The 13719-nt window shown below is 53.5% G+C and overlaps 5 protein-coding genes across 5 annotated transcripts; 2 read left to right on the top strand and 3 right to left on the bottom strand.

Moving 5' to 3' along the window:
• Nucleotides 1-880: 880 nt before the first annotated feature.
• APUU_71181A (uncharacterized protein) lies at nucleotides 881-3151 on the top strand (the record flags this gene model as incomplete). Its single annotated transcript, XM_041696137.1, has 1 exon — nucleotides 881-3151. One exon carries the CDS (start codon nucleotides 881-883, stop codon nucleotides 3149-3151), a length of 2271 nt encoding a protein of 756 aa, XP_041561797.1.
• An 871-nt stretch (nucleotides 3152-4022) lies between these two features.
• APUU_71180A (NAD(P)-dependent alcohol dehydrogenase) lies at nucleotides 4023-5409 on the top strand (the record flags this gene model as incomplete). Its single annotated transcript, XM_041696136.1, has 6 exons — nucleotides 4023-4233; nucleotides 4290-4714; nucleotides 4764-5066; nucleotides 5113-5163; nucleotides 5211-5282; nucleotides 5338-5409. 6 exons carry the CDS (start codon nucleotides 4023-4025, stop codon nucleotides 5407-5409), a joined length of 1134 nt encoding a protein of 377 aa, XP_041561796.1.
• A 1614-nt stretch (nucleotides 5410-7023) lies between these two features.
• On the bottom strand, nucleotides 7024-8207 carry APUU_71179S (uncharacterized protein; the record flags this gene model as incomplete). The annotated part of the gene is made up of 5 exons (XM_041696134.1): nucleotides 7024-7151; nucleotides 7217-7367; nucleotides 7423-7780; nucleotides 7842-8100; nucleotides 8153-8207. 5 exons carry the CDS (start codon nucleotides 8205-8207, stop codon nucleotides 7024-7026), a joined length of 951 nt encoding a protein of 316 aa, XP_041561795.1.
• A 463-nt stretch (nucleotides 8208-8670) lies between these two features.
• APUU_71178S (uncharacterized protein) lies at nucleotides 8671-10398 on the bottom strand (the record flags this gene model as incomplete). The annotated part of the gene is made up of 1 exon (XM_041696133.1): nucleotides 8671-10398. The coding sequence occupies one exon, from the start codon at nucleotides 10396-10398 to the stop codon at nucleotides 8671-8673; it is 1728 nt and encodes a 575-aa protein (XP_041561794.1).
• A 228-nt stretch (nucleotides 10399-10626) lies between these two features.
• Nucleotides 10627-13153, bottom strand: APUU_71177S (uncharacterized protein; the record flags this gene model as incomplete). The annotated part of the gene is made up of 7 exons (XM_041696132.1): nucleotides 10627-11021; nucleotides 11076-11563; nucleotides 11621-12031; nucleotides 12084-12611; nucleotides 12668-12886; nucleotides 12942-12996; nucleotides 13048-13153. 7 exons carry the CDS (start codon nucleotides 13151-13153, stop codon nucleotides 10627-10629), a joined length of 2202 nt encoding a protein of 733 aa, XP_041561793.1.
• Between the last annotated feature and the right edge of the window lie 566 nt (nucleotides 13154-13719).

Genomic DNA, 13719 nt, shown 5'->3' with positions numbered 1-13719 from the left:
TAGAGTCCAAATATAACAACAGTAGTCGCTGGTTCAGTCACCCCTTTTCTGACATCACTGAAATTAAACGAGCCCATTTCCAACTGCCGGCTCCTTAGTGCGCAGGGACTCCGCCACAATGGACGACTCGCTGGTGAGATTAATGTCGATCCACGGTGTATGCGGCAGGGATCGGAGGAGCTAAACAAACTATTTGGCACGATCACCACCAACAGCCCCAAGTCGGGAAATCATTGCGGACGATGCCCACTCGGCAATTTGCAGCCAGAAGACCGCGGCCGAAATGCATGCGGGGTCTCTCCCGAACAAGCACCATTTCCAGTCCACTTGCAGTCCACTTTCGCGGACTGGTGTCTTTTCTATTGGCCCCCGATTGAAGAACGCCTCTCACAATGTCGCTAAGCTGGCTGCAGCCAATGACGCCCTCTACACCAGATCCATCTAGTTGGTGTTTACACCGGCGTAGGAGTTGATCGTCTGCCCTGACCTGACCCAGCTTCCAACTTCCAGGTGACCAACACGGGGGCCCCTTTTGCCTTCTTGCGGGGGTCTCCAGTGACTGCTCTTGATGAGGCCTCATTCGACGATTTGACCCTTTACCGTGGGCCTCGACGAATATCTGGGGGATCGATGCAAAGCCTTTCACAAGCTCCAGCTGGATGGGGATGCTGCCCCGGACGAATTGGACCGAGGAGATTTGATTCTGGGGCCGGAGCGACCAAGATAAAGACCCATTGCACCCACCTTGGGCTTCGTCTTCTGTGTTCGTGTTGTTTTTCCTTCCTGCACACCGTTATCAACCCCTGAGCCTCAGCCGGATCCAGGCAGAGCGCCGACAACCAACCCTTCGAGCCAGACAACCATCAAGCCACCACAAAATATGCGTTTTTTCCTCAGCGGAGCTGCCCTGCTCGCGGTCACGACCGTCGTGGGCGCCTCCCCGACATCCCCTGCGGCCTCCAGCGCGACAACAGACGTGGAGCCCAAGGAGGCAGCCCAGACCTCTGCCGACTTCTTTCCCAACATCTTCGACAGCAACAATGCTGAGTCCACAGCTACAAGCCAGCAGGAGACGGAGAAAGAAGACGAGCCCACCCAGGCCCCTGCGACCTCCACCGGCACACAGGTAGCCCAAGAGAACACCGCAAACGAGAACACCGCGGCCGAGAACACTGCCAACCAGAACACCGCGACCGAGACCAAGCAGCCCAATATCATCGAGAGCATCGCCAATGGCTTCACTTCTGACACCACTGACAATGCGCCCCCTGCACAGACCAGCGAGTCCGAGGCTGATCAAAGCACGACGACCAAGTCTGATCCCTCCACGTCCAGCTCAGCCTCCGAATCTGAGCCAACCAAGCCCAACATCCTCTCCGGAGGCTCTGACAGTGATGGAGGGTTGAAGGACCTAGGGGGCCTTGGGGATCTGCTCGATGGCGTTGGTGGGCTTCTGAACCCCAAGTTACTGAGCCAGATTACGGACACTTTCGAGTATCTGTCCACTGGTCTTGCGCCGCCTGTCGACACGAACCTGCGTGTTCTCCTTTCCAACGAGAACACCAAGACTCTCAACAGTGTCATCAGCAATGCTGGCAAGCTGCTCAACGAGAAGAACACTCAGACTCTGTCCAACATCCTGGGCAAGGCTGATGGCCTCCTGAGCGACCGCAACCTGAACAACCTGCAGAAGCTGCTCAACAACATCGACAAGGTCAACAACGTTGTTGAGAACGCCGACAGCCTGCTGACCCCGTCCTTCGTCAAGAAGACTGATGGCCTGATCGACTCTGCCGCTGGTCTATTGACGCCCAAGACGACCAAGTCTCTCGAGACTCTGCTCGAGGCCGTCAACGGAATCTTGCCCGAGCTCAAGAGCTTCCTGACCAAGGAGACCTTCTCTGAACTCAGCAACCTTCTGTCCCAGGCCTCTAGCCTGCTCACCGACAAGACGGTCGATAGTCTCAAGACCCTCCTGACGGCCGTCAGCGACTTGATGCCATCGCTCAAGGGTCTGTTGACCAAGTCCACCATCGATGAGCTCAAGGCTCTGCTGTCGTCTGCCAGTGGCCTGCTCACCAAGAAGAACGTCAACTCCATCGAGACTCTCCTGGACTCCGTCAACGGCATCCTGCCCGAGCTCAAGGGTCTCCTCACCCCTCAGACCTTCAAGGAGCTCCAGAACCTCCTCACCCAGGCTTCCAGCTTGCTCACCAAGAAGAACGTCAACTCCATTGAGACTCTCCTGGACTCCGTCAACGGCATCCTGCCCGAGCTCAAGGGTCTCCTCACCCCTGAGACCTTCAAGGAGCTCCAGAACCTCCTCACCCAGGCTTCCAGCTTGCTCACAGAGAAGACCGTCTCGGCTCTCAAGACCCTTCTCACGGCCCTTCCACCGATCATCCCCGAGCTCAAGGGCTTGCTCAAGCCCGAGACCATCAAGGAGATCAGTGGCCTGCTTACTGAAGCCAGTGCGCTCCTCACGCACGACTTTGTCAACGACACTCAGGGCCTCGTTGGATCTGCCAGCGACTTGCTCACCCCGTCGCTCGTCAAGTCTCTCAAGGGCATTCTCGGCCAGGTGGAGCCTCTCCTCCCCGAGCTCGAGAAGCTGCTCAAGCCCGCCGTCATCACTTCCCTTGGCGATATCCTCACGAACGCCCACGACCTTCTGGACCACAAGTTCGTGAACGAGACCCGCAGCCTGATTGACGGCGCTACCGACCTCCTGAGTCCCTACGTCCTCGGCGGCCTCGAGGACCTCCTTAGCGGACTCGTCCCCGTCGTCCCCACTATCAAGAAGGACTTCCTCGACGAGTCCACCCTCGAAGGCCTGTACTTCGTGCTCGGCAACGCCACGAACCTGCTGACCACCAAGTTCGTCGACGAGACCAAGGACCTGATCGACTCCGCGGGAGACCTGCTCACCCCCGAGCTCGCCAAGAGCTTGAAGGGTCTGCTCGGTGACCTCGACGACTCGATGCCTCAGATCAAGGAGCTGCTTGAGCCTTCCTCCATCAAGCAGATCCAGGGTCTGCTATCCAACGCCGCCGGCCTCCTGACCAAGCCGTTCGTGCAGAACACCACTGATATCATCTCGACTGCGTCTGAGCTCCTGCCGGCGCTGACGGGGATCCTTGGCTCGCTCTGAGACCTAGGTAGTGATTCAAGTTTGTTCTGATTGCGATTGCGGTTTTTATATTATGAGTACGGTATTTACGAGTATCCTATGTACTGAAGATAATGTTTGCGTTTCCTTGTCTGGGCAATGTGTATGCACTTTGCCTCTAATGTCATGCCTTATGGTATAGCTGAGTGATAGTCATGATAATTGAATGATCCAATGAACTCGTCACCACACAGAACCACTTGAACATGTATTCTCTACAGTAACTACCTGAGCAATGCAGCCATGCTTTGATTAGACCCTGACTAGTCTACCACGACAGGAAGTTGATTCCTGGAGTGCTATCCGTCTAGTCAACAAGCTATCTTTTCACGTTTATTGAATAAGATCTGCGACTAACTGTTTATCCTAATTATCGCTTTCTATAGAGTCTGCGTATTGCAGTATCCACTCCCCACTCCCCTCCAATTCCACTGTTATGCCCCGCAAAGGCAGCCGTGGGCCGAATCCCCAGATGCTCATTGACCCACGCACTGCCCGCATCCAGATCCCCCCAATCCTCTTCACCAGACCATGATCGATCGTCCAACGGACGCTCCTAGACGATCAATAACCTCGCCAACACCAGCCCACTGCAGAGGAAGCTCCAGAATTGTGCCTCGCGTTGAGCATGCCCGAGTAGCCGGCCGAGGTGGATGTTTGTATGGGACTCGGCCTAAATATTTCAGCCGACACTCTGCGGGGTAATTATTCCAACCTTGTCTTTCCTATTCCTCTCTACTTGCATGAACTGGGGTATAAGCCTTGGGGTATAAGCGTTTTTCTTTATTTTCAAAATCCTGCCTGTAGAAAATAGAAGCCGCACTTAATCACAGTCAACTTCCTCAGCCAAACTATGACCAAGACCAACAGCACGCGCGCCCTCGTGGCCCACGAACCCTCAAACGGCCAACTGAACTGGAAACTAGAAGACGTCAACCTCCGCGAACTCCAACCCAACGAGCTGCTCGTCCGCATCGTAGCAGTGGGCGTGTGCCACACAGATCTCGTCTTCGGAATGTGGCCGCCCGATCAGATCCCCTATCCCAAGGTCTTAGGACACGAAGGTCAGTACCCCCGCTGGGCTGAGATAGGAAGCGGCATGTTTGTTAACAGCTTCCAGGCTCCGGGATAGTCCTCCAAGCAGGCGCGGACGTGCGCAGTGCAAGCACCGGAGATCCGGTCCTCCTCTCCTTCCAATGCTGCAACGCATGCAAGAACTGCGCCGCCTCGCACCCGTCCTTCTGCGACCAATTCGGGTTATTGAACTACGGCGGCGATGGGAGTTCATACACCACATCCGAAAACAAAGAGCTGCGTGGTGCGTTCTTTGGACAGTCATCGTTTGCGCAGGTGGCCATTGTCAAGGAGAGTTCGGTGGTGAATGTTTCTGGTTCAATAGAGAGTGAGGAGGAGCTTAAGATCTTTGCGCCGATGGGGTGTGGGTTCCAGACTGGGATGGGGACTGTGGAGAATGTTGCGGATGCTGGTGAGGATGATGCGGTTGTTGTTCTTGGGCTGGGTGGTGTGGGATTGTTATCTATCGTGGTATGTTTCGTTGTAGCAGGTTTATATTCTTATACTAATCTGGATTTAGGCCGCCAAACTCAAGGGCTGTAAAGCCATCATCGGGATAGATAGACTGCCTGAAAGGCTGGAGTTGGCAAAAGAGCTTGGAGCAACGGGGGTTATCAATACACTGGACAAGGACGTGGACATCGCAGAGAGACTTGCAGAGTTGACAAACGGTGAAGGCGCCTCTGTGACGATAGACACGACAGGGAATCTGGACCTGATCCGACAAGCGGTACAATGGACGACGAATAGAGGGCAGATCATCCTAGTCGGAGTGCCAGCTCCAGATGCTCAGCTTGACGTCCATCTCATCCAATTCATGCAGGTGTGTACAGAATTCCAATCATCCAGGCAGTTTCTAACGTTCAAAGACTGGGAAGATTATCCGTGGTAGCATTGAAGGCGATGCAACTCCATCCAAGGTAATAACCATCATTCTGATATATAGCAGGATAGCTGACTCCTCCAGTATATCCCGAAGATGATTAAATGGTACCGAGAGAGAAAGCTCCCTATTGAGAAGCTGATCAAGTTGTATCCGGTATGATAATACCCACCCGTTTAACTTGGATATAACTGATTTACTGTTTTCGCAGATGGATAAATTCCAAGAGGCGCTCGCTGATATGAAGACTGGTGCTACTGTAAAACCAGTTCTTGTTTGGTAGTTATTTATTTCTAGTAATAAATATCGTTCCAACCGCAGTATGATTGTATTCAGAAACATGTAACCTCGACTACCACTTGTTGAATACATTTCCCAGGAGTGGCAGGCTGGATGGACGTGGAGGAAATCACACGGATGAACTGGTCCACTGCCTGTCGACCGGGAATACGGAAGCATCCTTGCGAGTCAAGAAAATCGACGTCTTGTTCGGACATGAAGGACAGATCGGCTTCGAAGGGATAATATGAGTACATGGCATGGATATCTGTGGTTGGCTGCGGCCCTATATCTGGGGGAGAGCTGTGCGTAGGGGCTGGAATGTCGCGGGCTGTTAGGACAAAAGCTGTATTAGTCCACTTGCGATTATATATGTGCATGATGATATGCCTGAGGGTAGAATAGAAGCATTGTGATATCCTGTTTGAGGCGCACTGCGATTAGCTTTCTCACGGGCATCATCGACCAAGTCTTTGTCATTCGCAGGCGTACTGGATTGGACCTGCACTGGTGGCTTCAACTGGAACCAGAACGGTAGCTGCCCACTATTCAGTCCGCCTGGGCTTCACCTCACACTGGCGCCTATCGAGAACGCAGTTTGTGCATCGCCCCTGACGATGTACAGCATCGCGCCGTACCTTTCGAACCCTACAAGCCAAAAAGGCCTTGGTAGGCCGGAGTTGCCCATGGGGATTAGACTGCTAACTGGTAACTCGCAGATCCCCTAGTCAAGTCTAGCTAGCATCTGGGGGTTTACTTGCAACCAACTGATATCTACAAAAAAGGAAATGCCCGGGGCCCTCGGCGCATCGGCCCAGATTCAATTTCTGCCGCGGCCGAAAGTCACATATCACCACAAATTGGGTACCAAAAACAGTGCTGGATAGGCTGATCATCGCCACTAGATCGTGTTTCGCCACTAAAGGTGAGCTAATCCTTGAGCATGCGGCGGAGGATCTTCCCTTGGGGATGGCATCTGTAAACACAACCCCCCCCTGAGTCTTGTGACTGGAAGTCGCTTCTCCATGAATTCCAGAATTGACTCCGCTGTAGCATCATTCCCGCTTTGGGCGATATGGGCTTGGGGATGTTCTCTTCCACTGCTGTGATTATTAGCATTGCCAGGGGAAACTGGTGTATAGTCATACCGTTCAACGCGAATAACTGCAGTCTTGGACGGCTGGATGCTCCAGAAAACACCCCTTGAATTCGGACGGTGCCACCTGGAATCCATACCTCGATCAATTGCTATATTCATGGTTAACAGGATACCAGCTTTGAGAGCTCGCAATCTCGCCTATTTCCGGTCAGGTTTTAAAACATATAGTAGTATGTGTTTGGCGGCACTCGGACTAAATCTGCAGGACCGAGCCAACCCCGAGGCCCAAATTCAGGAATCTAGTAGTCTTGCCAGTATGTTTACTGCTTCTGTGTCGGATTTAGAAGTTCGACTGTTGTAAGCGTAGATCAGCTCAACAACGTCAATAATCATTGGATTAGCGAGGTTCACGCCAATCATACCCCGTACGGCCCATAATTGGGTTCTCACGAAGACACAACCCATAAAGTAGCTAAAGCGAAAATTGTTTTTAAAACGAGGTACAGTAGAGCTAGAGAGCTAGAGTTTCTGTTCCTTCCGACCTTTCACGCCAGCCACAGCATTTCCAGACAGTAGAGAATCGGGATAAGCCAAGCTATTCCCCATGCCCAGGGAACCTCCTGGCGCCCTCCACGATGCGCCGTCCACTGGAAAATAACAGCCATAAGAATGTATGCGAACATGAAACGGAATCACTTGGCTGAGCACCTACCGACTAGTGTGTGGCCGCTGACATAGCTACCGGATTCCGATAGCAGGTAGACAGTTGCATCTGCAATGTCCTTCGTTAAGCCGTACCTGCCCAGTGGCTGGCCTTTTCTCACAGCAGCTTCACTGCCTGCAGGTACTAGGCGTGCAACACCCTAAGTCACCGGGATGAGCATTATGATAGAGACGTCAATAACTTGAGACGCGTACCTCCGTGTTTTCTATCGGCCCAGGAGTGATCACGTTTGCGGTCACTCCATACGGTCCAAACTCGAGCGCAACATTGTTAGACATGGCATCTACGCCGGCCTTTGCAGCCGCGAGATGAGTCTGGAAGGGGGAACCGATATAGTGGGTCGTAGAACTGAGGAAGATGATACGGCCTCCGGTACCTTTTCGCCTTGGGTTCGCTGGTTCGTTTCGATGTTTCTCTGCGGATTTGACGAGATGCGGTATCGTGGCTTTAACGGTGTTGTAGGAGCCCAGGACGTCGATGTCCATGACTGACTTGAATGCGTTGGAAGAAATGTTGTTGACAGAGGCGAGGAAATTCCCTGCAGCTCCGGCTCTTCACAGGAAGAAAGGTCAGCTAAACACTTTAATGGGGTTGAGGTTAAATATCGGCATACATCGCATAGTCAATCCCTCCCAACTCCTCTACACAGCGATCTGCTGCAGCTTTCAAACCCTCGCTGTCTCTGACATCGATGCCGCCAATCCCAAGAACTCTTGCCCCTGTCCTAACTGTCGCAATCTCTGTAGCTACTCTCTCGGTCTTTTCCACATTCCGTCCTACGATGCAGGCGTTCGCTCCCAGGTAGACCAGCGCCCGGACTTGCGCACTGCATATCGTTCCTGCGCCACCTGTGCAAAAAACTACCTTTTCGCCTGGACGGGATGTCAGTATTCTTCCTCATAGTGGTGGTGGGAGGCGCCTTACTGAATAGGTTATCCTTCCAGACATCGCTAACATACTCTCGGTTTTGCGGGGGCATTTTGATTTTGGTAATGGCGGGAAATATTCAAGTCAAATAGAAAAAGGGTAAAACAGCAAAGAATTAATTATCTTCAGCTTTACTTTATTAACTATTTACTTGGGGTATGGTTACAGACACTCGCCGACTTTGACCTCCTCATTTCGCTGACCGACAGATTCGGGCCGCGGTAGAAAATTGCCGTGTGGTCCCCGAATTGGACGGCATCATTTTCTGTTCTGTTGCTTACTCTAGGGTCTGAAGGTATCTAAATCACTATGGTCTACTACAATAGAGAGTGTCCCGCGTCGAGGTTGTATTCCAGGGTACCGGAACATTCTAAAGTGGTATATAGTGGGCGGCCGACTGTAGGGCTAACCACAGGCTACCAAAATGTATATTACCCTCGACGCACCAGAACAAGTAATTGATAACGACTGAATGAGGGAAAAAGTAGAGATCTCGAACTGTAATAAATTATAAACTACAACCGATTATGTCTTCCCTCCCCATCCCTCCCCATAACGACCGACGCCTGCGTCGTATCCAGCCTACAAAAACAAGAAGCTTTGATAGGAACATCCGCCACCGCAACAGCAAGTCTCAGCGCCGGCTCAATCGTCGCCGCCTCCTGAGCCCGTCCCATTCTCGTCAAACACTCATGATACCCCTGCAGCGACCAGACATTCTTCGGATGCCGACGCGGGCGGATAAGCGTCTGGTCGAGACCCAGGTCCGCGCGGTATTGCCTCGCTGCCTCATCGAGGTGTCCCTGCTCGAGGAGAAGAGCCGCGTATGCATGTCTGCTGGGTTGCATCCACGCCCAGGGTTCGCTGTAGGGGAGTTTATCGTCCAGTTCGGTGGATTTGCGGAACGATGACCAGGCCGCTTCGTAGTCTTGCATGCGGTAGGCGAGTTCTCCGTCTAGCATTGAGGATGCCACGGCGAGTGTCTCGGAGGCTTTACTATTATATGCCCGTCGCGAGGGCGGGACTCGGGCGCGGGCTTGATGAAAGAGAACGCGTTGTTCTTCTGCTTTGTTGGTCTGGCCGGTTGCTGCGTAGGCAAGGCCTTTGGCATAGTGTGTCGTTGCCGTTGTCACGCAGTACAGGGATTGGTCTGTTGGGAGGTCGGTCTGGATGAGGTCCTGCCACATCCCGAAGCGGATCATGATGTGTAGACGCGTTGCGAGGAAGTTCTCGAGCCAGTCAGCCATGGGTGGCGAGATCATGCGCAGCACGCCTTCTGGTACGGAATCCTCCATGCGCGCGACTGCATCCAGTGCTGTCTTGCGTTGGCCTGCGAACATGGCTGCGTATATGAGTGAGTGGTAGTTGTGGAGGCGGTAGAAGGTGTAGAGGTTATAGGGCCCTACTTGGGCGAGGTATTTGTCGTCTGCTAACGTGGCGTTATAGTTGGATGTGATGGAGCGTCTCCAGTCGCCAACTAGGATATCGAGATGCGTGGGCATATGGTGGATATGTCCTGCGTCTGGAACCAGATCGCGCAGACGATCGGCGACATTTATGCCCAGCTCTGGCGTAGGCGACATCTCAATAAAGTGGATATACAGATGCAACAACCCCGGATGCTGGTATGCCTTGTCCAGAGTAAGCGCATATCCGAGGACATCCTTAACAAGCAGCGTCGGCGCATTAGGCGCAGGCTCTCCCGTAAACAAATTCCAGAGAGCCCACGGGGTAACATTCATCAAGGCATCAGCATAGAGGACAGCGATTTCAATATCCTCGCCGAATTTCCTATAGACGCGGTCCATCGCAGCAGCGTAATTGCGATTCAGCACATTTGGCTCGGTCGGAGGACTCCCACGGTCGAAGCGGCACTGCATCGCCTCGATGACGGCGTGTTCCCACGCAGCGACGCGTCGGGGGCTCGTATTTGACAGCTCCTTTGCTTTCCTGGATGCATCGTAGCCCCGCCGCGTGGAGATGCGTAGATCGCGCTTATCGAAGCGGTCCCAGGGCTTATTGTAGTTTGGACCAACTGCGTAGGCCAGACCCCAGTAGGCCATGGCACACAGGGGGTCATGGGCGACGGCCTGGTCGAAGCATTTCGCCGCCTCCTCGTGGTTGAAGGCGTAGACCCAGATGAGCCCGCGGTTGAACCAGGTCTGTGCGTCGGGGCTGTTTGTGCTGACAGGGCGCTCGAAGTGGCCGAGATTGTAGTACTTGTGGGCAGCAGCAATGCGCATTGTGGTGTTTGAAGGGATGAGGAGGCAAGAAACCCAAAAGTGGAAGTGGAACAGATCAACCCAGACTAACTCGTCATCGTCATGTGGCAACACAGCTCGCCAATCATACGATCCTAGACTTTTAGTCTGTTCGATCTTTAAACGGCAGTACATTAACTATAATCATTAACTATAATCATTAACTATAATCATTAACTATAAATTCACATTATCGTCATCATATAACCATCACCGCTCACGGTGGTCCTCATCGGGAATATCCTCCAGCCCAAGCCCCCTGTTACTGAACGCCGTGCTAGTCCCTTCAGCCCTCGTCCCCGCAGAACTGACACTCGCCTCCGACACTCCAGACACATAACGCGGCCGTTGCGCGACACTGTCCGACTCCTCGCCTAGCGCTGGATCATACGACGGTACGCTAGATAAACTAGACACGTTCCGCTGGTGTCCCGGTCGTGAGGTTTCGTCGCCGTCTTTCTCCTGCGGCACCTCCGGCGAAACAGGCGAGGTATACCCGACAGGAAGCGTCGCAGACGGCGAGACTGGATTCGCCGTATCCTGGTTGAAAGGAGTAGGCAGCTCAACAGCAAAAGCAGCCTGCTGTGCAGCAGTGGAGGTATTGCCTGTTGTTGTTAGTATACGCGTAGCAGGTCATTGTGTCGGGTAGGTAGACGTACCCTGCATTTCATAAACAGGATCACCCGCGACCTCCTGCGTAGCCTGAGCCATAGGAGGAGCATTAACCAACGACTCATGTCCAACAGCCGTGCTGCCGCTCGTAATGTCGCCCGACACGATGGTGGAGTTCTCAGGATCCTTCGACGCAGGTCCGAATGCGCCGGCATTTACCCAGTTCGCGACGCGGGATGTAATACCGGACACTTCGCTCTGGCGGCGTGCGCCTCTCTTTCTGCGGCGTCGAATGAAGAAGAATGCGAGTACGCCAGCTATTAGAAGCACCCCGAGGACGACGCCGATGACTGCGCCTGCCCAGCGTGGGAAACCGCCGCCGCCGCCCCCGGAGACAGATGTAGTCGTTGGGGTTGCGCTGCTTTCGTAGGGGTAATGAGTTTCGATAGTCTTGCTGTATTTCTTCTCGAAGACGTCGGCGAGGGTGCTGTTAATCCAAGTCTCAGGCTCAGTCTTTGTTGCGCCGCCGTCGGCACTATCAGGGTTAGACTGCACTTTCTATATCTTGTAGGTAAGTAGGTAGATGACTTACTTCCCCCCAATCCGGCCAGAAACCAAATCAGGCACTTTATACTCCTCCCAGTCCTCCGGGTCATACGTATCCTGGAAACGCCCCGTATTCAAATTAAACACGCGGATGGGTTCAATACAGGGCCAGAGCGCGACTTGGCGGCCTCCCAGCACAAGCATCTTGTCGGGATACGGTTTGACGCACTTATGTTGCTTGCGACCACTATCGCTGTCGCCGTCATAGAGCTTGATCCATTCGAAGGACGGCAGTGAGAGCACATATACGTCGTCCGTTGTATCGTTTTGCCGTGATACGCCGTCGAATCCGCCATAGATGTAGATATTTTGGGAGGAGCCGTCTGGGGCACTGGCGTACACGGAGCAGAATGAGGCGAGCTGCGGTGGGAAATCGCCGGTGGTGTTTTGGATGTACCTGGATGATAGTTAGCATGGCCAGCATGCTCAAGAAAGGGAGCGGGTCCTACCAATTGTCTCCCTCGATATCGTATATGGAGACAGTACGCATGAAAGCTGGATCGTTTTCTTCGCTTTCGTCTACCTGATCGGGAGAGAGTCCCTTAGAGTAGAATATTTCAGGGTAAGTGACACCGCCGATAAGGACGACGATTCCCCTGTCCGCGACCGGAAGCCACACGGCCTCTGCATTTGTGCGTGGCTTGACATAGCTGGGAATGGAGGCGTTGGAGAACTTGGGGTCCAACATCTTGGACGTGTCCACGGTGATCATTTGGTGGGAGAGCTCTGTCGAGTTACCGTTGTCCAATGTTTCGCCCCAGCCCGGCGCATGGACGCCGCTAATGTAGAAGCCCAGGTACTCGCTGGGCGACGAGACGCCGGCGCCGTTGGTGATGTGCCAGCTCACATCGTCCATTTCGATCTGTTTGATCCTGGGCGAGAAATCGCTGATCTCGGGCCCGTATTGGTACTTCTCGTATGCAATGGTTTGGCCTGACGGTGGGTAGCTCGCGCTGTTTGACGGCTGAAGATAGCCGCTGTTATGTCCACTGTTAACCTTATGATCGTAATGAGTATGAGAAGGAGGGCTTACCCATAAAGAATGAACATGCCGTCGTTGGCGAACATGACTCCATCGTTGTAGTTGGGAGCCAGGTTGCTACCTTCTATGTCACCGGTCTTCTGGAGCTCGCCAAACAGTGCGGTGAGATCGTCGGTTTTGGTGTTGAAGGTCGATGAGAGATTTAGGTAGTATGTTATGGAGTCCGGATTTCCGTCGTTATCCAGTGTCGTGTCGCCGTTGGAAACAGCTCTGCGCGACCGTGGTCAGTATAAACATGCCCAGTCAGGTAGGGCTGCCGACTCACATCTCCTTGTACAGTTCGCCTCCATCCAGATAGACGGTGTCGCTGACGACGTTTGCTGCGAATGTTATTAACTGTCTGCGGCTATTCCTAGGGATATGAGACACACCTCTGAGCTGTCCCCAGCTGCATATGGAAGTACCGTTCTGAGCCAACTGCGCCTGCGACGACCCTACAAGGGCCGCCAGCACCGCCAGTCTCCATCTATTGGGCATCGTTGTTATGGCCGGTCGTCGCTATAACGAGAGTCGCTTCATCGCAGCGCAATATCTGGTGTTTCTTCTCGCAGAGCGTGGTGCACCGTGCCCCTTTTCGATTGCTGCGCTTTCTCTTTCTTTGTTGGACAGCGACCCCGATTTAGAGTCTTGTAACTAAGGACACGAGGGCAGACAAAGAAAGCAATAGTCAAGCGATAGCGAGTGGCTGACCGGCTCCTTTGGGCAGAAGGTCAAAAATAAAGTAAGACACGGCCACTCGGGGGGGCTCTCTTCAGTCTTGTTCTTTCAGGTCAGAACAGCCGTGACAAATGCAGCCAGCTCATGGCAATCGTTTAGACTTTTTCCCTCCAATCTCGATCAGGCGCCTGTGCGGCTTACATTTATTGCGCCTTTATCGCTGAACCAGCGCAGAGGGCACGCCCCGCCCTCGGCCACCATCGAAGGTGGGGGAGCCTGGGCTGATACGAGCACGGCTGGCGAGGCCAGACCCTTACAGCCATTCACAGCAAGGCGGAGGAATTCCTCGACTGCAGTGCTATGGAAACGACTTGGGGCAGCGAGGT

The sequence above is a fragment of the Aspergillus puulaauensis genome, chromosome 7 (assembly GCF_016861865.1).
Source record: "Aspergillus puulaauensis MK2 DNA, chromosome 7, nearly complete sequence".
NCBI lineage: Eukaryota > Fungi > Ascomycota > Eurotiomycetes > Eurotiales > Aspergillaceae > Aspergillus > Aspergillus puulaauensis.
Note: the sequence above shows the minus strand (reverse complement) of the source record. Positions and strands in the feature narration are given on the sequence as shown.